Source organism: Bubalus bubalis, chromosome 11 (assembly GCF_019923935.1).
Source record: "Bubalus bubalis isolate 160015118507 breed Murrah chromosome 11, NDDB_SH_1, whole genome shotgun sequence".
Taxonomy (NCBI): Eukaryota; Metazoa; Chordata; class Mammalia; order Artiodactyla; family Bovidae; genus Bubalus; species Bubalus bubalis.
Genome location: NC_059167.1, coordinates 74980231 through 75004468, shown reverse-complemented (window position 1 = coordinate 75004468; position 24238 = coordinate 74980231). Strand labels below are relative to the sequence as shown.

Here is a 24238-nt window from a genome sequence, read left to right as displayed (position 1 = left end):
CCACTTGGGATTTCCTGGAGTCATAGTAGTGACCCAGATTTCTGAAGTTTGTACATCAGAAAGCAGCGTGATTTCCAAGATATTCAGACCAAGAATTGATCCACGCCCTTCAGTATAACCACTTTTGATTTCATACCTGGTTGAACCACGCCTTTCAGTTAACCACTTCTGATGAGAGCTTTGCTCCTTGCCCAGAAAGCCCTGACATTTCATAATTGACCAGGAGCTCTACTGGACCCTCCCACCACCACAAGTAGACCCTGGGTAAGACAATTTGGAAGGCATCATTGATCTCATAAATGCAGGCAAAGTCTCTGGAGACATTCTTCCCTCCAACCACCCAAAACAAAATTAAGTAAGCAAGTAGAAGTTGAGTCAGAAACTTCGAGAACCAGAGTGTCTGAAAGTTAGGGTAGTTGCACCTGAAACTTGAAACCAGAGAGGCCTCAAACAGAGGTGCCAGGGCTGCAGCCCAGGAAGCCAGAACTGTTAGGAGATGGCTTAGACCAGTGAGCAGCAGGGTGGGGGCAGGGGAGTTCTGAAGTCAGATTTTTATAGCAACAATATTAAAGGGCTACTGAATAACAGGGAAGTAGTATGCTAAGGCCGGGACTCCTTTCCTCCTGCTGTAACTTTCAAAAGGAATGAAATGGTGTTGAGTCTGGAATATAACACTATTAAATGTCTAAATTATTTAATAGAGGATGCAGCTAGGAACATGAAACTGTTTAAAGAGAAGGTAAACAGTTGTTGATATTTTTAAAAATGAAGGGGTTAAACAGATTAGAAACAGGCAAAAGGTAGTTGTGAACAAAAAGAAAACCACATGTAGACATATCTTAATAAAGCTGCAGGACATCTAAGAAAAGATCTTGAAAGCAGCAGAGAGAAGAAACAGATCATCAGAATAACAACAGGATGATAAACTTCTCAGATAACAAATGATGTCTTTAAGTGTTTGGAAAAATTTTATTATCCTAGAATTGTGCTTAGCAAGACACTTGGGGTTAAGGGCAAAATATAATTGTAGATAAGTAAAAACAACATTTTTTACCACAAAACTTGCTCTAAACTATTTGTTTTCAGCTAGGGACAATTCTGTCCCCAAAGGATATTTGGAAATGTTTGGAGATATTTTTGATTGTCACTATTGGAGATGCCACTGGCATCTAGTGACTAGAGGCCAAGGATGCTCTTAAACATCATAAAATGTGCTGGACAATATCCTACAACAAATAATTATATTGTCTGAAATTTCACAGTGCCGAGTTTGAGAAACCCTTCTCTAAAGGAATTCTAAAGAATATACCCCAGGTAAAAGGAAAATGATCCCCGAAGACTGGTATTCTGAAATGCAACAAAGAATATTGAACAAATGAAATGGTAAATGTAGACCTTCACCCAAGTCAGTGTTGTCAATATGAAGTAATTTTAGTGTCTTATTTATGTAGTGAAAAAAAAAAACTCCTAGAAATGTTGGACAGTAATATGTAAGTCAGGAAGTGAGAGTTGGAACTGACTAAAAGAATAGAAATAGAGTGTGAAAACTCCAAGCGAGGAGAGAGAAAAAATGGAATAAGGGAAAGTAAACCAAAAAAATCCAGAGAGAAAATGAGAATGAATCATAGAGAAAGAAAACAAAAGAGAGATAAAAAGATGGTACAGTTCAGTCTGAATATATCAGTTGCTAAAGTTGATGGACCTAACTTGACAATTAAAAAGACAGATTGTCAGATTTTTAAAAACACAGGTACATGCTCTTTACAGGATATCTACCTACAGCATAAGAACCCAGGAAAAACAAAAAGTTGAAAAACAGAAAAGGACATTTAACCAAAAGACAACTGGTATAGTTATCATTATCTTTTCCTTCTCTTGTCTTAGGATTTATTCTCTTTCCTTTCTGGCTTCTTAAAATAGGTATTTAGCTCATATAATTTTTATTCTTTTTACTTTCCTTATATAAAACTTTAAAGCAATAGCTTTACTTTGAGGTTATGCTTTTGCGTCATCAAACAAGTTTCAATAGGTGGTGTTTTTGTTGTTACTCAGTTTTTAAGTAGATTAATCTTTGATCCTTGAATTGTTGGAAAATGTGTGGTTTTTAATTCTTAAATTTGCATGGTTTTTAAATTTGTCTGTTTATAATTAAATTCTAACTTCTTGTTATATACCAAGATCATGGCTTATATTTGATATAAGTTTGATATTTGTACAATCTTTAAGATCTAGTACATGATAAGTTTCCATATATAAATTTTCCATGTATGTTTGATTAAAATGTATAATCTCTTATTTTGCATGCAGAACTCTGTCTCCATTAAGGTCAGGGTTATTCATTGTGTTATTTGGATTTCTTTACCTTTGCTATTCTGTCTGCTTCACTTAACAATTATTGAGGAAAAGTATGTTAAAAATCTCCCTGTGTGATGGTAGATTTATTAATTTCTTGATATAGTTCTGTTCATTTTTGCCTCAAATATTTTGAGGCATGGATGGATGGCTGGGTGGATATGGCCTTTTTTTTCTTAAGCTGCACTTTGGCTTGCAAGATCTCAGTTCCCTGACCAGGGATTGAACCCAGTTCACACCAGTGAAAGCATCAAATCCTGACCACTAGACCACTAGGGAACTCCCTAGGTAACCTTTTAGATCGGCTCTGTTGATCCTTTCTTGCTGGTATTCATGCGCTTGTGTAATCCTCTCTCCTTTGAGTGAGGGCTGGACTTTATGACTCCAAAACTTCTAATTATTAGAATATAACAAAAGTGATGTCACTTGCAAAATGAGATTACAAAACGACTGTGACATCTGCCTTGCACCCCATCTCTGGCTCTTTGATGGTGTGCTTTGAGGGAATCCAGTTGCCATGCTGTAAGCTGCCCTGTGAAAAGTCCTGCATGGCAAGGAAGTTGAGAAAGCCCCTTGGCCAACAGCCTGAAAAACAAAACTGAATCCTGCCAACTATGTAAGTAAGGCTGAAAGAGAATCTTCCCCAGGCCTTCCAATGAGACCACGGTTCTGACAGGAGACCATGGAGTAGAGTGCCCAGCTAAGCCATGTCCATATATCTAGCGCCCACTAGCTGAGATGGTAAGTATGTGTTGTTTAAGCCTCTAAATTTGAGAGTCATTTGTTACACAGAAAGAAATAACTATAAACAATAGATGTATGTTTAAAATTTATATACTTCCTTGGTGAATTAGGCCTTGTGTGGTTACCCTCTCATTTCTAATAAAGTTTTTCTCTTAAAGAAAAATGTATCTGCTAACAATAAAACTGTACCAGCTTTATTTTGGTTAGGTTTTTCCTGATATATCTCTTTCCTTTACTTTTATCCTCTGTGTGTCTTTATTATGACTCTTGTAAACAAGAGACATGATATATATGCCTGGATTTTGTTGTTTAATCCAATGTGTCAATCTTTATATTTTAACTTGTAAATTTCAATCCCTTACTTAAAAATACTCTGTCTACTCCCATCCCCCAAATGAAGAAAATAACGTTAACACACTCTCACATCACTCTTTCCCAGCCCCAACCCCCGTCGTACTGTTTTTATCAAGAATAGGTCAGTGGCAAAAAGGAGGGGACTTCTCAATAAGTGGACTTAGAAGAGCTATCCATTTGCCAAAGAACTACATGATCTGATTTCTTCCTGTCTTTCTAGCCACTCTATCCTAACTCTATTTTGGCCATGTTATGTATTCTGTTTATGAGTCCATTAAGATTATATCTGCTTTAGGATCTTTTATATATTTATTTTTGCTTAAGGGTCTTTTAGAACTGCTATCCCCTCTACCTGAAATGCAGGTTTTTCCCGTCCATCCTGTGCCAAGAGTATGCTACAGCCAGTTAGCACATACCAGCTCATGAAAGCCAAGTGTATCTTCTCTTCCTGAAACCAAATTCAGTGAAGTCACATTAGTATTTTAAAATTAGCCTATGTGAATACTTGGCAAATACTATAAATTAGTATATAATTCCGGAGGACCTGCTTTATCATCACTCTAATGATCTTATCAAAACTTGTCTGCCTTCCCATCCTGTCATTATCTATCCCAGTACATGTTTCATTTTCTTCATTGAACCTATCACTTTTTTAAAAGCTATTTTCTGTCTTTTGTGACTTTAGTATATGCACAGTGAAAATAGTCTTTAACTGCCTTGTCTACTGTTGTAGTGCCCAACATATAAGAACTTAGTAAGTATTTACTTATTGAATTAATTGAATAAATGAATTACTCAAAAGCGATAATTTTTAGCTGTGTCATTCTCTAAAATTTTCTGGAAGTGTTGGAGAGAGGATAATAATTGCATTTCTTTTTATTATGGGAATTTCCAGAGGTACAGAAGAGTTAAGTAGAATAGCATGATGAAACAACATGAACCCATCACCCAGCTTCTGGTTGCAAATTTTTCAGCCCCCACCAAATTTTTTCCCCAGAATATTTTTGCCCTTTCTAAAGAAAATAACCAATCCATATTCATATCCCTCTGATTGTTTCCTGACATTTGGTTTGAGTCAGGATTCTAACAGGTTTTGCACCTTGCGACTGATTTGGTATGTCATCTTAAGTCTCTTAATTTATGAGTTCACCTGTTTTAGTTTATGCCATTTATTTGTTAACAAAAGCAGATTATTTGTCATATGGAATTGTCCACATGCTGAATTAAAAAAAATAATTTTATTTACTTACTTTTGGCTGTGTGGGTCTTCTTGCTGTGTGGGCTTTTTCTCTAGTCGTGGGGCTACTCTTCATTGTGGTGCATGGGCTTCTCACTGTGGTGGCTTCTCTTGCTATAGAACATGGACTCTAGGGCACACGGACTTCAGTAGTTGTAGCACAGGGGTTCAGTGGTCCACATGTTCTGTGGCATGTGGGACCCTCCTGGAGCAGGGATCATTGGCAGGTGGATTCTTTACCACTTGATTCACTAGGGAAGCCCCACATTCTGAGTTTGATGACTGCATCTTTGTGGTGATGTTTAACATGCTCTTCCTTTGTTTTCTGTGAACTGATAGTTAGATTTAGAGGTTTGCTTATATTCAGCTTCCATTCATTCTTTGGTTAAGAATGCATCATAAATTGTACAGTGTTTCTTTTATTGCATTACATTAGAAGATTGTGTTGTTCCACTTTTAGTGATGCTAAGTTTGATCAGTGGGTTATGTCTCAGACTTTCACCTAATGCTTTTAGCAACCATTGATGATGACTGCTCATAACCGTTATTTCATTAGGAGTTGGAAATTGGTGTTGTTTTTTTAATTATAGCATTCCATCTGTGTTAATTAGCTAGAATGTTTCTATGATGAAGAAATTTTCTCTCTTTGGTTACTTTGAAATATAGTTGGTACAGGAAAGGTGGGATTAGGGCTAATTGCTTAATTCTTTACATTTATTATTTTTCAGACTTTGATATTTTTTCATAGCAACTCGGTGAAGGGGACTAGTTTTTTTTTTTTTTTTAATGTACCATTTGGATATTTCAAGTAGTTGCATTTGAATTCATTGCATTATGTATTTTTAGTGTTCATATTATCCCATTTTTAGCCAGTGGGAACACCTTCAGATTGACTCTTCTGTCCTTTGACATGACTCAGTTATTTTGATAGCTTTCTGTTTCCCAAGCTCATCTTACATATATAAGGTTTTAGGACTTTAGATTAAAATCTTTAATTTTTATATTGATCTCTAGTTCCTCAATATTTAAAATCTTAGAGTTTGGGGGCGGGGGGGCTTTATTTATTTTATTTTTTGGGGGGGCCTCACCATGCTATATGTGGGATCTTAGTTCCCCAACTAGGAGCTGAACCCTGTGCCCCCTGCAATGAAAGTATGGAGTCTTATTAACTACTGTGTTGCCAGGGAAGTCTCTAAAATCTTAGTTCTTAATGACATTTACACAGGTATTAAAATTTTCTCTTCTGCCAGACCTGTATAGCTGTGTAACTTTTACATGATAAAGAACCAGAGTTAAGAAAGCACTCAAACAACAGAATCTCTACTGTTTTAGGGAACCCAGTCTCGCCCTCGTTTTTCCTCGGAGTGGATTCACCAAATTCTTGTGGGATGCCTGTATTCACATAAAAAGATATGTGGCAAATGTTTGTACAAAAATGGTGTTATTTAGAAAAGGTCAGACAGCCCTGAAGGCCAAGGGCTTTTATGGCCATTATCAGCAGGAACCGTGTGTAAAGTAGCCTTGTCCAGCACAGTGTTGTACACTGAGCAGGTACTCAATGACTTTATTTTTCATTCTGGCTTTGGATGACATTAAAAGTAGGCTCTCTCTAGGCTAGAGTCTTAAAAGAATAGTGTTTCCAGTCTTCATATTGTTAAGAAAAGGAATGACCCATGTTTACTTCTTAGAGATTTGCTTTTGCTCCTTTTCAAGAGGAGGTCACATTCTCCAGGCAATGCTACCACTCTTGAGATGAAAATCTGAATATGAAAGTGAGTTTCATTATTACAGAGGCAACATGCAGTTCTTTGGTGTTGATGCCTCTTCAGTATCAATGAGAAACTAACATGGTATACTTTTTTTTCCCAGATGATGGACATAAGAAAGCGCGAAATGCTTATCTTAACAATTCCAATTATGAAGAAGGAGATGAATATTTTGATAAGAATTTGGCACTCTTTGAGGTAATATTTGGGAGAAAACTAGGGCAGAGACTTCAGGAACAGAAATTTCAAGATTGTTGTCTTCCACCCCATCTAGTTTTAAAATTGTACAGGTTGGATAACTTAATAACTGTTAAAATATAATACTCATTATTATAGTTTGTCATTGCAGTTGATTTAATCTATATAATCTAATTATTGCTAGTTAAGAAATAACCATTGAATCAAATTTCTGTGAAATAAAGAGGAATGTTGACATGACAGGCATATGGAGAATCTTGCTGTCTAATTTAACTAGGATGTAAATGTTTATGTTGTAATAATCTATAAAATTTTTCAATTCTGTGTTTGGGATGAATTTACCTTAGAACTAGTAACCAAAAGAGTTTCTCTAATGGCTCAGCAGTAAAGAATCTGCCTGCAGTGCAGGAGCTGCCAGAGATGTAAGTTCTGTCCCTGGGTTGGGAAGATCCCCTGGAGGAGGGCATGGCAACCCACTCCAGTATTGTTGCCTGAAGAATCCCATGGACAGAAGAGACTGGCAGGCTACAGTCCATGGGGTCACAAAGAGTTGTACATGACTAAAGCGACTTAGCACAGCACTAACCAAAAAGCAGGGTAGGAAGCAGGCTGTTGGATTAAAAGGACCTGAATGTCTCATCTGACTAAGACGGCATGGACTTTGATGGAATCTGTGGCCTGATTGTTGAAAGGAGCCTGGTTTAGTCCAGCACTGCTTTGTCTTACTTTGGACAGTGATTCGAATGCCACTTTTCTCAGTGTTCCTGTTTTTTTAAATAATATTTTCTCTTAGTTTCCTTCAAGAAAAGGTCTGAGGTGAATATTTGGTTCAGTCACAGAAGTTTTTCATTGACATGTCCACGCTTGGTGCTGTAAATAATAACTATAAATATGAGTTGACTATTAGTAATATTGTTAGCAAATTGCTAGCAGTACTGTGATTAAAAATTATGTCATCGATGTTCTTTATGAGGTTTGCAATCGCATGTGTGCTCAGTCGTGTTCGACTCTTTGCGACCTCATGGACTGTAGCCTGCCAGGCTCCTCTGTCCATGGGATTTTCAAAGCAAGGATACTGGAGTGGGTTGCCATTTCCTCCTTCAGGGGATCTTCCCGACCCAGGGATTGAATGAGCATCTCTTGCATCTCCTGCATTGGCAGGTGGATTCTTTACCACTAGCGCCATCTGGGAACCCTTTTCTGAGGTTACAACTATCTATAAGGAGCCAGTGTGGTTTTTTGTTTTCTGTCAGCTATTACAATCATAAAGCCTTTCATTTAAGAATTTCCTAAGAATTCATGTAGCTCTGATTATATCTTATAATATGAGGGGAGAATAAAATCTCTGATAGATTTTTAAAAAATATTTGCCTGTGATTACCTTGCAGTTTTCTGGTAGATGAATCGTTTTGATGTTTATTCCCAGTGTTCTTCATCATGTATTTCTTCCTTATTTCTGGCTTTATAGGAAGAAATGGACACCAGACCAAAGGTGTCTTCTCTCCTTAGCCGCTTGGCCAATTATACTAATCTGACACAAGGAGCAAAGGAACATGAAGAGGCAGAGAACATCACTGAAGGGAAAAAGAAGCCCACCAAGGTGAGGCCTTAGAATAGTAAGGCAAGTTAAAAGAGCCCCATGTAGAAGAGAGGAAAAAATGTCCTGGGTATCACTCTTTGCTCAAGAGCTATTGAGCACTTTGTATATGCCAGCCATGTGAGGGGTGAGTTCTGTAATGTGTAGCTGGGAGATGAGCATTCCAGGGAAAGGGACTAGCACTTCAAAAGAAAAGTGTCCACACCCATAAAAATATGGAACAAAATTACAAGTTAGCTTTCTGGCTGTTCAGGAGTAAGGCAACACTCAGATCTTTTTATCAACTCCATTTACCAACTACTATGAAAAATTTACACCAAGTTCTGAAGAAATTCCATCAAGTCATTATCCCTTTTTTTTTTTTTTTTTTAAAGAAAAAACTAATGCCCTTGAAGAACAGAAACTTTTAAATTGTTGAAGACCCACCTTGTGATGGGATTCCTATGTAAAAACATGTGGAGATCTCTGTAAAGTTAAAATATGTATCTCTAGGAATAATAAGTATGGTGATAGACATTTGTTAGATGGAGATTTTGTATGTGCCTATTTAAAGATACTGCTTAAACTTATCTCTGTTTTGCAATTAAAATTATAGTTAGGGCACAAGTTTTTATATAAAAGTAAAGGGATGAATCAGCTCTTCTAGATGACTACATGCTTTTTTCTTTTGTCAACATCTTTCTTTCCAGACTCCCCAAATGGGTACCTTCATGGGTGTCTACCTCCCATGTCTACAAAATATTTTTGGAGTGATCCTGTTTCTGCGCCTCACATGGGTGGTGGGCACAGCTGGAGTTCTGCAGGCCTTTGCAATTGTCCTTATCTGCTGCTGCTGTGTAAGTCCCAAGCTGACCGCTGGAAATCACCTGGAACATGCAAGAGCTCAAGAGTATCATGCTTTAACCTCTTAAGGAATAAAAGAAAGAATACATACTGGGAAAATACTCATAATCTCAACAGGAGAGATTATTTTGGTATTAAAATCTAAAGGATTTTCAGTTTAGTCAGTTACTCACTGCTTATATCTGCAATATATTATACTCAAAATTACAAGGAAAGGCTTCCCTTGGAAGTAGAAGATACAGCCCCTGACTTCAAACACTTCAGAAGACAAACCATTTGAATTTGATAATGCTAGTGTTGTGACAGAAAATGTGTTAGAAAATGTGATGTGTTACTCCACTGCAGGACCAGTAAACAGCTGATTGTTGTTTGGGGGTAAGAAGTATTTATTTTGAACTGTCATCCCTTACCCCTTCTCCAGAAATTGGGGTGTTATTTCCAGGTCTTCTTTCCATTATGCTGAGAACATTCTGGTCTTCTTTTAATTTGAATTCCTCTTATCTGTGTATCCCAGCTACATCTGTCAATTTTGTTGTAAATTGATAGATTATTATAAACATTTTTTTATTATTAAGCTGTCTGCTGACTTATTACTGTCACCATCACACACTCCCTGTACATTTTGCTCAACTGAGTACCATGCAGAGCAGGGTAAGCGGACATAGTCCATATCATTCATAACTCAATTTTTTTTTCAGTTTCTTAGTCTTGAAACTTGAGGGCCGTATTTGACTCCTTGATTGCTGGTCATATCTCATCAGGTTATCAAGGCCAATGAGGTGTGCCTCTGAAATCTCTTGTCCAACCCCTTCTTTATATTCCTACTTCTCCCACTGCAGTCCTTAACCTCTCACTGAACCACTGTATTAGCCTGCTAACAAATCATTCTGCCTCCATCTGCTCCCCATCTGCAGTCCACTCTGTACTCTGCCACTATCAGGTAATTTTTTTTTAAATACAGTTCTTGTGAACTCAGAAGTCTCCAGTGGTTCTCGTTACTGAATATTCTTGTTATTGTAGCCAGTGTTTAGTCAGTTTCCAATCTGTTTTCCAAGTTTTTAGCTAGAAGATCAGGGTAGGATCAGTGGTTCTTAATAGCACCTAACCCACTGATTACCATGAAGGAGCATTTTAATGGAATACTCCAGATACCAGTAGTGTGACTAGTGCCGTGATGAAGCTCGTCATCTCATTTCCATACCATTGAGTATGAGGGAACTCCCCCCATGTAAGTATGTAGAGTTGAATATTCGACAGGTGCTCTGAGACCTGCAGATGGAAAGTAGTGTGGAAATGTTGTCTTTGAATAGTAACAGCCTTCTCTTTTCTCTTTATAGACGATGTTGACTGCTATCTCCATGAGTGCCATTGCCACTAATGGAGTGGTGCCAGGTCAGTAGCTGAGATTGGGTTCATGGATTGTCACTGATTACTGTATGTTTATGCTATAAAGATAGAGGTGCAGACTTCCAAGGAATGTTATTTATTTAGTCTGTTGGCCACAGGCACTACTGTTTGACTTGAGAAACCATCTTTTAAAAAAACCTTTATTCTTTAAGCTAGAATATCTCATTTCTACTGCATTTTTAGCTTCTTTTAGTTGGAATTTATATTTTATTCAGCTATCTGATGCCTCTGGTAAATATCGTCTGATATTTTTCTTAGCAATACTGACAAAATTGTGCTGCTTTATGTGGGATATTAGATGTGTGGTATGAAGGTTTCATCTTTTACTTCCTACTGGGAAATCTACTTTTTATCACATTCAGGGTTTTTAAAAACCTGAAGCATTTATCCTTTTTTAGAACTTGTTTACATTCCTGTTACTAGCATGCTTTCTTTATCTTGTTCACCTTCTGTTTTACCTTTTAGCTGGAGGCTCATACTTCATGATTTCCCGAGCACTGGGCCCGGAGTTTGGTGGAGCTGTTGGCCTCTGCTTCTATCTTGGTACCACATTTGCAGCAGCTATGTATATCCTTGGTGCCATTGAAATATTTCTGGTGAGTAATGGCTTAATTGTGGTCTACAGTATGGAAAAGATACAGACTTGGACTTATTTTGCTGTTTGATAGCAAAGCTTTTGAGAAATCATCTATAGTGATTGACTGCTGACCTGTTATTGACTGCCTACTGGGAGTATGAGTCAGAGAGGTTGAAGGTATCGTTTGGCTGCCTACTCCCTCCCCTCCACCCCATCACCAGCACCCTGCCACCTCACCCAAAAAGGTAAAGTCTCAGAAGCAAGATGTGCTAATGGGGAAAAAGTAAAATAAAGTTTATCTCTTTTGATGTTTTTATCCCAATGACATAAAATGTTTATTTATTTATTCACTAGGATATATTTTTTACTATTTAAAGTAACAATAGCAGAAGTAGGACTCAAGATAATCTTTACAGTTACCTTGTATAACACTTTGGATAAGCTATTAACATATCCCTTGTTTTTCCACTTGGAAGTGTAAGTATTCAGAATAGCATGTAGGCTAATCAATGACACTCTATTTTTGTGGGCATTTTAGATTGAAACATGAATGAGGCTATGTCTCCAGTCACTTTGTGTCTCAGTTTTGCTTTCGTTTGTGAAAGCAAATGCAAACAACAACAACCCTTTGATTACTTTGAATGACCTCATTTTCTCCTTTTTTTTGCTTAACAGGTATATATCGTCCCTCGAGCCGCCATCTTTCATAGTGACGATGCACTCAAGGAGTCAGCAGCCATGCTAAATAACATGCGTGTCTATGGGACAGCCTTCTTGGTCCTCATGGTATTGGTGGTATTCATCGGCGTACGCTATGTGAACAAGTTTGCCTCACTCTTTCTGGCCTGTGTCATTGTGTCCATCTTGGCCATCTACGCTGGAGCCATCAAGTCTTCTTTCGCACCTCCACACTTCCCGTACGTGTCTCTGACTAGGCATCATTATTAGGTAGCCATTAACAGCATCTGGTGATGTGATCATTTCAAGGCAGAATTTCACAGTTTCACTGAGATTTCCCCCTTGGATAAGCCCAGTTAGATCTGTGCAGGAAGCCTCCGAGGAAACTGTGTGTGTCGTCTTCCTTATGTCCCAAGCATAGAACTGGCAGCTGTGCCATCATTTGGATATAGACAGTAGGTTTTTCAAAACCTTCTGATAATGATTATGTATATTTGAACTATTCATGAAGGGCTTTCAAACAGCATAGTTACTGCCAGCAACCTTGATAAAGTATTTAAATGTTAGATTCCTTTTATTAATGAAAAATCAAGAGAGTAAAGAAAACCTTAATTCCTACCTAAGTATTTACAATTGCATTTTTTGTTTTTAGTACAATAGTACAATTTAGTACAATAATGAATTCTCTAGTCACAAAATAAAGGCAAATAAATGTCACATCATTTGCATATGTATCTGTTTCTATATAAATTATATGACATACATAAGTAGTACAGGTGCCTTAATGTATACCTTTTGAAGTAGAAATGGGTTTGTACAAATATGTGACTCAAAGGCTCACCTGTTTTCCGTTTGACTAGAGGCATAGGAACTAGCCAGCACTGAGTATTGCTTGTAACCTTGTTATAGTGACTGTCTTTGAAAAATCATCCAAGTAACCCAGGGATCACACTCATCAGTCTTAGGTTGATTTAACCTAATTACTGAAAAATAGATTTTTCAAGATGAAAAATCAGGTCCAGAGAAATTAAATGACTTGCCCCAAAGTTAATGATTGGCAGAGCAAGAACACAAACCTTGTGATTTGCTGAATCCCAGTCCAGTATTTCTTCTCCTGTGCAAAGTGCTGTAAGTAATAAGAGTCCATGATAAATTTTCAGTCTGCTCATCCAGGAAATGTAAAGGAACTGGAGATCCACTTGAGTCATAGAAGTACTAAAGGCTACATTCTGGCTATATCTTAACTTGGGAAATTCCATTTTCCTCAAGTTTTCCTTGGATGTGTCTCCTCTTTTTTGGTGGGCAAAATTCATGTGTGGTATTTTCTTTAAAATATTTCAGCAAAACAAGTCTAAAAACCTAGAGGAATGCATAAAACAAGACTGGGAAATGTTGGGAGTTGTTGAAGCTGAGTGACAGGCACATGATTCATCACATATATATGCTATCATTTTGCAGATTTCAAAAGTTGCTTTTTTCTTCCTGAGAGTTATTTTAACTGTGGGTGTATTATTCTTTTATTTGTATTTATATCTTTGGTTTAAAGAAAAAAATGAACAGTCTATATTTGTATTATCCTTAAATATCCTCACTCCACTAGGTCTAGGCTTAAGTTCAAAAACAGTTTTCTATTAGGCCATAGAGGGACGGCCTAATTAAAGCCAAGCTGTCTTCCCTGAAACAGTATCCAGAAGATTTGACCTTTTTCTGTATATTTTCAAAGGGGTTTTTATGCGCATAAGGCTTTTTCTTAGGCCAAAATGAAAGAGGTGGATTTGTGTGTGTGTGTGTGTGTATGTATGTGTAAGAAGAACAAAAAGACTCTTAAGATTTATTTTAGACCCTGCTGCTGCCAAGTCACTTCAGTCATGTCCGACTCTGTGCGACTCCTTAGACAGCAGCTCACCAGGCTCCCCTGTCCCTGGGATTCTCCAGGCAAGAGTACTGGAGTGGGTTGCCATTGCCTTCTCCGATTTTAGACCCAACAATTGGTTAATAACCTAGAAATTCTATAAGATGATTCAGCACAGCATCTTCAGACAGTTCCTGTATTTGGATTCTGTTACTACTACCCACCACCTGTGTGAGGTCAGGCAGACTACTTTTTCTCCCTAAATTTCAGTTCCTCCACAACAGAGAAATACTGTAGTACATATTTTGTGAGATCACTGTAAGGGTTAGGTTGGCAGAAAATGTAAGATACCATTTGCAGAGCTAGTCAATACTAGTTCTTTTCCCACCCATGACAGTAAAAACTCTTCGAGATGAGATTTTTTTTTTCCTTTGCAAACATATATATACTAACCTATTTCTAAACTATTTTCTTTTTTAAAATAGTTTTTCCTCGGCTTCAGTTTTCTTCCTGTTCTTTTTCACTTAGGGTCTGCATGCTGGGCAACCGCACCCTTTCATCAAGACATATTGATGTTTGCTCAAAGACCAAGGAAGTTAACAACATGACAGTGCCGTCAAAGCTGTGGGGCTTCTTCTGTAACTCAAGTCAGTTTTTCAACGCCACTTGCGATGAGTACTTTGTTCACAATAATGTCACTTCGATCCAGGGCATCCCTGGATTGGCTAGCGGTGTCATTGCAGGTGAGTTAGGAGGTTTGGGGACACGTTTCGTACTCTTCTATTATCCATCAACACTCACTGCCACAGTACCACTTCCCTTCTTAAATTCAGCATACAACTCAATTTAACATCTTTCTGCTTTTCTGTTAATGAATTTATCCTTTTTCAGGACATCTTTGTAGCGTTGTCTGCTAAAATTTACTGCTCTTGAAAGCAAAGCTGAAGAAATGACTTTTAAACTTAAGATAATAAAGTATTCTTTGTGTTAACACATTGTAAAGTTGTCATTTTTTCCAACAGCCACAGCTAGAATTACTTTAATGTCATCAAACCCACATGTGTTTTTCCTGATTGATCTAAATTTTTGAAATTCTTTCCTTAAGTGATTTCTGTCTTAACTGTCTGGTCCACAAATTACTTTGCATGTAAGCAAGTTTACACTAAGGTGTTAACATTGATACCTAATTTAAAAAAAAAAATAAACTTTGTAAGGGTGTTCAGCTTAGTCTGCTTAACTTTTGCTAATTTGCATTGGTAAACGTAACTGTATTTGTACATACCAAAGTATTTGTCAAACTACATCTGAACCAGATGGGAAAGGGCATTAGGTTTTTATTTTTGTGTACTTTACTATATGATATGTATGTGCATATATCTGTGCTCTGTAGAAGCAAACATACCCTTAAAAACCGTATAAATGACAGATCTGATTTAGAATACTGTTGGCTAGAAAATTATCCAGTTGTGTCCTTTCCATACTGCTACTGCTTATATACCCCTTGTTCCCACTGCAGAGAATCTTTGGAGTAATTATCTACCAAAGGGAGAGATCATTGAGAAGCCCTCAGCCAAATCTTCTGAAGTCTTAGGCAGCTTAAACCATGAGTATGTCCTTGTGGACATCACCACCTCTTTCACTCTTCTGGTGGGCATCTTCTTTCCCTCTGTCACAGGTAAGCACATGGGCTGTTGTCTGTATTATAGGTGATGAGACCCGGGAAAGGATTTTTCTTAGGAGACAAAGCTATATTCTGGGGATTCCTAGATTTTCCTCTAGTCTTTGATAGCAGTTCAAATATCAATGTCTAGGAACTAAAGAAGTTAACTTGTTCTTTTTTCCTTTTTTAAAGGCATCATGGCAGGATCAAACAGATCTGGGGATCTGAAAGATGCTCAAAAGTCCATTCCCATTGGCACTATCCTTGCCATCCTGACCACCTCCTTTGTCTGTATCCTTTTGCTGGATCCAGTTTGAGTTTTAGTTATAGGAACAGCCATAGAACAAGGGTGATCAGTATTTTTATCTTGGTAATAAAGATACTTGCTTTCTACCCCCTCACTTCACACCAGATAATCTACCTGTGAAAGTTGCTCCATCGTGTCTGACTCTTTGTGACCTCATGGACTTAGTCCATGGAACTCTCCAGGCCAGAATACTGGAGTGGGTAGCCTTTCCCTTCTCCAGGGGATCTTCCCAACCCAGGGATCGAACCCAGGTCTCCCGCATTGCAGGTGGATTCTTTACCAGCTAAGCCACAAGGGAAACCCAGATAATCTACCTACTTCATCTCTAAAACTCAAGAAAGAATTTATGAGATTAGTGAATTAGCCACTCATTTACTGGTAGAAATATCCTGAGTGTTTATGTTCATCTTAGAGGGTGAATGGCAGTTTCCTTGACTCTCAGTGTCTTAGATTTAAGCAACGTTGTCCTTTTTGGTGCATGTATTGAAGGTGTTGTCCTCAGAGACAAGTGAGTAATTGATTTCTTTTACAGCCACCTAACTATCTTCCATTATGTCTGATCATCCCATACAGCACCAAGACAGTTATAAACTCAAAACCCACCTGAGATGTGTATCAAAAATAACAATAGAGAGTACATATATATAGGTCCCCAAAAGAGAGGCCAGTATGTTGTTGTATATGATGCAGCAAGTATTCTTCAATAAAGCAGTCTGAATACTGAGGATTTTCCTGTACAATAAGAGCTGTTGGAAAACTAAGACTAAAAGTAAAAGAGGACAAATAATAAAAATTAAAAAAATTTTTAAGTTTCTGTTTTCTCTATGAGACATAAGGGTGTCTGATTGGCATTCTGAATAAAAGCTGGAAACTTACTTTCTTCATTTCCTTCATACAGGCTACTAGTATTTTTCCTTTCTCATCTGTGAGCATAAAAAATTATAAATAGAAAAAATTGAGTGAATGTCGATCTAGCATTTTCATCTAAAGTTATTTCCAGGTTAACATCCCCACTCTGATTTCTCCCCCAGGTTTGGAGATGCTGTGAAAGGTAATCTGGTGGTAGGAACCTTATCTTGGCCATCCCCGTGGGTGATTGTTATTGGCTCCTTCTTCTCCACATGTGGGGCTGGACTTCAGAGTCTCACAGGAGCACCGAGGCTGCTACAGGCTATAGCCAAGGATAACATCATACCCTTTCTGAGGGTGAGTGACCCTATTCTATGCCCTCTTCCTTTTTTCTTAGGTTTTAGGAGAAACTGATCTTCATAGGCTTAGAAATTATTGGACCATATAATATGAAGATGGGTTTTAGCACAAGACTCTGTATAGCCCTCTAAATCTCTAGTATGAGTTTATATGTGAGTGGAATAAAGGCATTTAAAAGCTACCACAGTTGTAATGCTGTTATCTTAAAGATCTCTGAAACTATAGCATAGAGGAATAAGGGAGCATTGGCTCAAACCTTTCCTACACTCATCTGTCTGATACTTCACTTCTATGCACAGGTTTTTGGTCACAGCAAAGCCAATGGGGAACCTACCTGGGCTTTACTTCTGACTGCTGCCATTGCAGAACTGGGGATCCTTATTGCCTCCCTGGATCTCGTGGCTCCAATTCTTTCCATGTAAGAGCCAGTTATTCTCTTCATTTGTTGTTGCATATGTGATGTCTAGGTTCATGGGAATTCCCTGGCGGTCCAGTGGTTAGGACTCCATGCTTTCACTGCCAAGGGCACGGGTCCAATCCCCGGTCAGGGAACTGAAATCCTACAAGCTACGCAGTGTGACTAGGAAAAAAAAAAGTGCAGTGTGGTCTCATCTATGTTTTTAAAAACATAATAAACAGAGTAAAATATGCAAGGAGTGCTAAATGTTAGCAGTTATGATTGTGAATTTTCTCCCAAGTTTGTTTTTTCCTATAGTTTTCTGCAAAAAACAGATACTATGATAATTTGAGGGGGAAAACTTTCATTAAAGCTTAGCTTATTTTCTGGCCCTCTAGGTTATTTTCAGTATGCTGAGCATAAGCATAAGATGACTAAGACACAACCTTAGAGAACTGATGGTAGATAAAGAAACCAGTGATGCTTGTCTAGTGTGATGAATACTGTGATCAGGGTGAACACTGCATGCTCTATGAGATCTACAGTGGTCCACCTCTGTACTGAGAATCAGGAAAGGTTTTCTGGAGGAAGTGATGCTTATATCATGAAGTGAAGGGGTGAGTGAAGGGGTGAAAGAGATTCCAGGCAGGGAATGTGTGTGAAGGAATCAAGAGATGAAATAGTGCAGTGCATTCAGAGAAGTGAAAGTCTGACTTTGAGAGTGGAAGGTGCGGGTAGGGTAAGTGCAGAGCAGGGAAGTAAGCAGAAGTGGATCACAGAGGACCTGGAACTTTTCCTGAAAGTGATAATCCTTTGAGGACAAAATGGTCATATTTATATTTCATAATGATTAATTCTGTATAAAAGATAGGTTAAGTGAAGTGAAGTCGCTCAGTCGTGTCCGACTCTTTGTGACCCCATGGACTGTAGCCTACCAAGCTCCTCCGTCCATGGGATTTTCCAGGCAAGAGAACTGGAGTGGGTTGCCATTTTCTTCTCCAGGGGATCTTCCCGACCCACGGATCGAACCCGGGTCTCTGGCATTGTAGGCAGATGCTTTACCGTCTGAGCCACCAGGGAAGTCCAAAATTGAGCTGGAAGTTGGAAGTTTCCAGTGCCAGTTGGAAGCATATTTAACTAATCCAACAAAGAACAAATGAGAGCCTGAACTATGCTGATAGAAGTAGAGGTGGAAAGGAGAGGGAAGTTTAGAGTTTTGTAAATAGAGGGAATCCATGGGACTTGATAACTGAATTTAGAACTAAGGTTGAGTAGTGAAGAGGAAACTGAGTATTATCCCAAGAGTAACTGGATAAAAAGTGGTAGTGTCTTTCACTGAGTGAGAACTTAGAAGGTTGAGCAAGTCTGTGGGGAAGTGAAGTTTTTCTACACTCTATTCTTAATCAAAGGCTAGTAGGCTAGAACAAAGGCTTAAATACAGCGAAGCTCTCTAGTTATTTAAAATAATCCTTGAAGAATTATTTTACAATAATAATCATTCCTCATACTTTTTTTATTCTGCCAGGTTTTTTCTCATGTGTTACCTCTTTGTGAATTTGGCATGTGCCTTGCAAACATTGCTTCGAACACCCAACTGGAGACCCCGGTTCCGCTACTACCACTGGTAAGTCTGCTTTTTTTCTTCTTCCCCATATTTGGAGAGAACTCATCATTGAACTTGAAAACTAGGAGATTCTGAACTCTCAATCCAGTTTTTTCCTTGGCCATCTGTTTCATACTGTCTCTTTTAGCTTCCTGTGTTCACATGAATTTCTACCATCCTACTGTGTTTTTTTAGTACATAGTTCAGGCTCTCATTTCTTCTTTGTTGGATTAGTTAAATAAGTTTAATACATGGTTTTATAATAGCTTATAATACTCAATTGAGAATAAAGGTCAAAACTATGAAATAAATATTTCCAGGCTGCTGTGTTCCTCAGTTTAAAACAACCTACCTTTTGCTTATCGGATTGCCTGTTTACATCTTAGCTGAGCCCTGAGCTTCATTCCTTTCCATTTATCCTCTTATCTTCATCAGTTTTCCCCAGTGTTCATTCTCAGACTCTCTTCCTTATGACAATTTTATTTAGTTAAAGAGTATGAGCTGTGTCTCTGGTGGCTCAGTGGTAAAGAATCCATCTGCCAGTGCAGAGGAACATGGGTTCGATCCCTGGTGTGGGAACATCCCATGTGCCGCGGAGCCACAAGGCCCATGCACCACAACTTTTGAGCCTGTGCTCTAGAGCCCACGTCCAGCAACTAGTAAAGCCTGAGCGCCCCAGAGCCTGTGATCCACAACAAGAGAAACTACCACAATGAGAAGCCTCTGCACAACAGATAAAAAGCCCTGTGCATCAATGAAGACCCAGCACAACCAAAAATAAATAGATAAATAAATAAAATTATTTTTTTAAAAAAGAGAAGAACACATTCAAGTAAGTATTTTTTTTTTTTAAGGAGTATGAGCCTATGGCATCAGATGGCCTAAGTTCAAGTTTAGCTCTACTATTTCCTAGCTTTGTAGCTTTCATCAAAGCACATACCCACATAAAGTTTCGTTTTATTCATTAATAAAATGGGACTAATCGTATTATCTATCTCATAGGATTGTTTTGAGATAATCTAAAGTGCTTAGCACAGTGCCTGGTACGTAGTAAAGCTCTTAATGAAATGTTGCTACTGCTGTTGCTGTTGTGTTCACATCTCAGTCCTTAAAGGAACTATCACATTTTTAGCTACCATCCCATTTCTTTTCTTTCAGAGCTAGAAGTTCTTTAATATGTCCTATTATATACTTGTTTGTACATTCCTCTTTGCTGACTTTTTCCTTGATCCCTTTCTAGCTTCACTTACCAGGGGTGGGTAGTGATGTGACCTTTATCTGGCACAATTTTAGATCATCAGCTGATCTTAATACCATTAATCCTCTTTCTAGATTTAATGTTAGTTAAAAGTTCATTATGAACGTTTTTTTGTGTTACCAGTTGCTTTTGGTTTTTTTCCTCTTTCTCTTTACACTCTATATTTTCATTCATTGGATCTAATCTTCTCAAGATTAACAACTGCTCTGTTTGTTCTTTGAAATTTATCATACAACTTAGTTCATTCTTTACACAGTACAACTTCAGTAAATGTAGTTGTCTAATTTATTTAATCAAAACAAGAATTTCATTATTTTCTTCCAAGTTCCCTATGTAAAGTAAGGAAACTAATGGCAGATTTTTTTTCAGTGGGTTCTGCAGGTATGCTAATAAATTTTCATGAAGTTTTTAGAAATATTCCCATGAAATGCTTTTTTTCTAAAGATCATAGAGTTGTTAATAATTCTGACTACATGTCCCATCCCTGCTTTGCCATGTAGGTATTCATTGTCCTCATAACTGCAGATGGCTTTTGTAGCATCCTGGTTCATTTATGTATTATTCCAGCAATGGGAAACATCAGCACTAAGGAGCTTCCCTATGGCTCGAACAGTAAAGAGTCTGCCTGCAATGTGGGAGACATGGTTTCAATCCCTAGGTTGGGAAGATCTCCTGGAGAAGGGAATGGCAACCCACTCCAGTATTCTTCCCTGAAGGAGGAGTCTGGTGGGCTCCAGACCTTGGGGTTGCAGAGTTGGACACGACTGAGCAACTAACACTTCCACTTTCTTTTCAAGGATGCTTTGGGGCTCAGTGCAGATCTATTGATTGTTGCCAATCCATGATAAGATAACTATAAAAACTAAGAAAAAAGGACTTCCTTGGCGGTCCAGTGGTTAAGACTATGTGTTCCCACTGCAGGAGGATGGGGTCAGCCCCTGGTTGGGGAAACTAAGGTCCTGCATGCCTCATGGCACGGTGCTCCCCTCGCCCCCAACCACACACACGGGAAAAAATGTTTAGAAACTTTTATACCAATTTGACATTGGCACGGCCTCCAAACATAACATTTTTTTTCTAGTAATTCAATTTTACTGCATTTTACAGAGTTTCTGTCTACAACATATTGGAGTTTTAAGAAATAATTTTTCACCAGTTTAAGAAGCACCTCTATCACAGGCTTCTCTTACAGCTGCTTAGAAAAAACATTTTTTATTTGTTTTTGTCTTTAATTTTCTAGGGCACTCTCTTTCATGGGAATGAGTATCTGTCTGGCTCTGATGTTCATTTCTTCCTGGTATTATGCCATCGTAGCTATGGTAATAGCTGGTATGATCTACAAATACATCGAGTACCAAGGGTGAGTCTCTCGATACAGTCTTCATTGATGCTAAAACTATGGAAACTGGCTAGTTTGGTTAGAGCCATACCAGTGAAATCACATTAGGGATCCAGATAACTTCATTCATCTGTACCTAAATTTTGATCATAAGGAGGAACTATTGAGAAAATATGGATCAATGAAAAAATAAAAGGAGGTACTGAAATAATAATGATTCCGTTCAGTTCAGTCACTCAGTCGTGTCCGACTCTTTGCAACCCCATGAATCGCAGCATGCCAGGCCTCCGTGTCCATCACCAACTCCTGGAGTTCACCCAAATTCATGTCCATCGAGTTGATGATGCCATCCAGCCATCTCATCCTCTGTCATCCCCTTCTCCTGCCCCCAGTCCCTCCCAGCATCAGAGTCTTTTCCAATAATGATTAGTATTAAATAAATATAAATATTCTTGCTTATCTCTTCAGGCAAGGAATTGTGTCTGAGATGAAAAATAAATCAGTCCTGAATAACTTTGTAACAACTTCATTAACAGCTTGCCCAAATTAGGAATAAATAACACTCTGATTTAGATGATGTTGAGTTTTGCTTTCTGTGCATTATTTTTGAAATAATTTGAACTTTGGATCTGTAGTAATTTCCTAATCCAAATTGCTATTTAGCATTCTTGCTTTTCAGCAGTTACATCGCAGGACAAGTGAGTGACCCTCTCAGCCTTTATTCTGAACTGTTGTACAGTTCAGTGTGTTGATGGAGGATAGTGTTGATCTGCATACAGTGGGTTCATTGTGTTAGTAGTGAGCATCATATAAATAGCTAATACAAGTTTTAATCTACTTTGTGTGTATGTTACTTTTAAATAAAGTAAACTTTAGTTTTTGAAATTGTACTTGCTAGATTTTAAATCTGTCTCTGCTGTTTCTGCCCCTTTCTCTCAGAGCTGAGAAAGAATGGGGTGATGGTATCCGCGGGCTGTCCCTCAGTGCAGCCCGATTTGCTCTGCTTAGGCTGGAGGAAGGACCACCACACACTAAAAACTGGAGGTAAAAAAAAATTAACAGAATTGGCACACAGAATTGTGTACTTCATTGATTACAGCATAAGGAAATCGTGTGACCCAAGGAATTCGTGTAATGAACCTGTTTTGACTGATTCTAAATCCTTGATCTCTGTGACCTTTTAGTTATATATGATTTAGACTTCTACCCTTTTAATTCTTCCTTCACGACTGATCAACTTGAAATAATACTGGGAAAATTCAGGATGACTATATAGCCTCATCATTTTCTCTAATCTCTTACTTCTGTCAAATTATATGTTTTATTCAGATCTCCTAAATTAAAGGGTAGGATTGTCATTCTTTCCTCAGATCCAAAGTGTTTTCTCATCCTACCATCCCCCTGCCAACCTCTCTGCAGGCCTCAGTTGCTTGTATTGCTGAAACTAGATGAAGACCTACACGTCAAGCATCCTCGTCTCCTCACCTTTGCTTCACAGCTTAAGGCAGGAAAGGGTCTCACAATTGTGGGCTCTGTCATCGTCGGGAACTTCCTGGAGAACTATGGTGAAGCGTTAGCTGCTGAGCAGGTAACAGTCAAGGCTTAATGACCTAGTAGAATTTAATTTAGCTTATGGTTTCGTTCAGCTGAATCATAAGACCTCAGATTTCTAAGTTGATCCCTTTCCTGAGCAACCTAGGAGGTGTCCTTCTTGTGCTGACTTGTATGGTCATATTCTCCAAATAATAAGGTGAACCAGAAGATAATAATTTATTCTTCCCATTCAAAAACTTTCTAAACTATAAAATTATCAAGGCTAAGCACTATTTCCAAATAGACTCCAGACATTGACTCGCCCCTGAGAGAAATCACATAAATAAATCATCCCTTGAACCATGGTGATAATTCCTGTCAATCTGGTTGTGACACCAAGGAGCAATGAGCACATTTTCTTCCTCTTTACTAATCTTAATACATGGTAGCAGAACCAGGATTCTTTTGCTAAGTCTGACTAGCTTATGGGAATTAAAGTTCTTTCTGAAGAAGTAAGTAGTTTCCATTCTAATATTTATTATAAGAAATAGATAGAACTACCCTGGGGAAGTTTCAGTTGCATTTTAAAATTTTTACTGAAGGACTTCCCTGGTGGTCAAGTAGCTTAGATCCCATGCTTCCAGTGCAGAGGGCCAGGTTTCAATCTCTGGTCATTGAACTAGACCCACATGCCACAACTAGAGAAGTCTGAGTGCCGCAGTGAAAATTTACCAGCACAGTGTAAACAAACAAGTAAATGTAATAAAAAATTTTTTTTAATTTACTGGGTTTCATTTTCAAATGAAATGAAATGTTTAGCTTTGAAACACTAAAACTAGAAGTGCTGAAGAAACATTAGTCCAGAATGATCATAAAAATAAATTAAAAGCACAGTATTGGAAATAAAGAGACACTGATTAATCTAGATACACGCTGACTTAATCTGTGCCTTTGGGAAAATCATATCCATTTTCCATACCATTATTCCCTTCACCATTCCACCAAGAGAGTGAAGTAAAAGAAATACAAGTGTCATTAATAATCACCATTAAAATATCAAAAAGAATGTGGAAATAGGAGAAACAAGAAAATAAAACATACCTGAGACAATTCTGAAGTGAAACTGAATCTGAATCATATTGATTGAATTTGAATCAATATGATGAAACTGAATCATCATATTGAATTTCTAGTAATATGAGTCAGAGCAAGACTGACACTGAGGAAGGAAGATTATGTTCACACTAACCCTGGGCCATTAAGGAATACTGAATATTCACTTTGTAAAGATCCCTGTTCTCAATTTGTTTGGTATGTTAGAAAGAAA

At 38.0% G+C, this 24238-nt stretch overlaps 1 protein-coding gene across 4 annotated transcripts in view; it reads left to right on the top strand.

Moving 5' to 3' along the window:
• SLC12A6 (solute carrier family 12 member 6) overlaps window positions 1-24238 on the top strand; it is an 87990-nt gene that overhangs the window by 55815 nt on the left and 7937 nt on the right. For all 4 annotated transcript variants that reach the window (XM_006056015.4, XM_006056014.4, XM_006056016.4 and 1 more), the window contains 16 exons: window positions 6557-6651; window positions 8120-8251; window positions 8938-9084; window positions 10429-10483; window positions 10964-11094; window positions 11751-11992; window positions 14134-14348; window positions 15122-15280; window positions 15458-15556; window positions 16023-16080; window positions 16604-16778; window positions 17081-17199; window positions 18704-18802; window positions 21280-21399; window positions 22318-22422; window positions 22798-22966. In XM_006056015.4, the coding sequence (XP_006056077.1) occupies window positions 6557-6651; window positions 8120-8251; window positions 8938-9084; window positions 10429-10483; window positions 10964-11094; window positions 11751-11992; window positions 14134-14348; window positions 15122-15280; window positions 15458-15556; window positions 16023-16080; window positions 16604-16778; window positions 17081-17199; window positions 18704-18802; window positions 21280-21399; window positions 22318-22422; window positions 22798-22966 (2120 nt within the window). The remainder of the gene's footprint in view (window positions 1-6556; window positions 6652-8119; window positions 8252-8937; window positions 9085-10428; window positions 10484-10963; window positions 11095-11750; window positions 11993-14133; window positions 14349-15121; window positions 15281-15457; window positions 15557-16022; window positions 16081-16603; window positions 16779-17080; window positions 17200-18703; window positions 18803-21279; window positions 21400-22317; window positions 22423-22797; window positions 22967-24238) is intronic.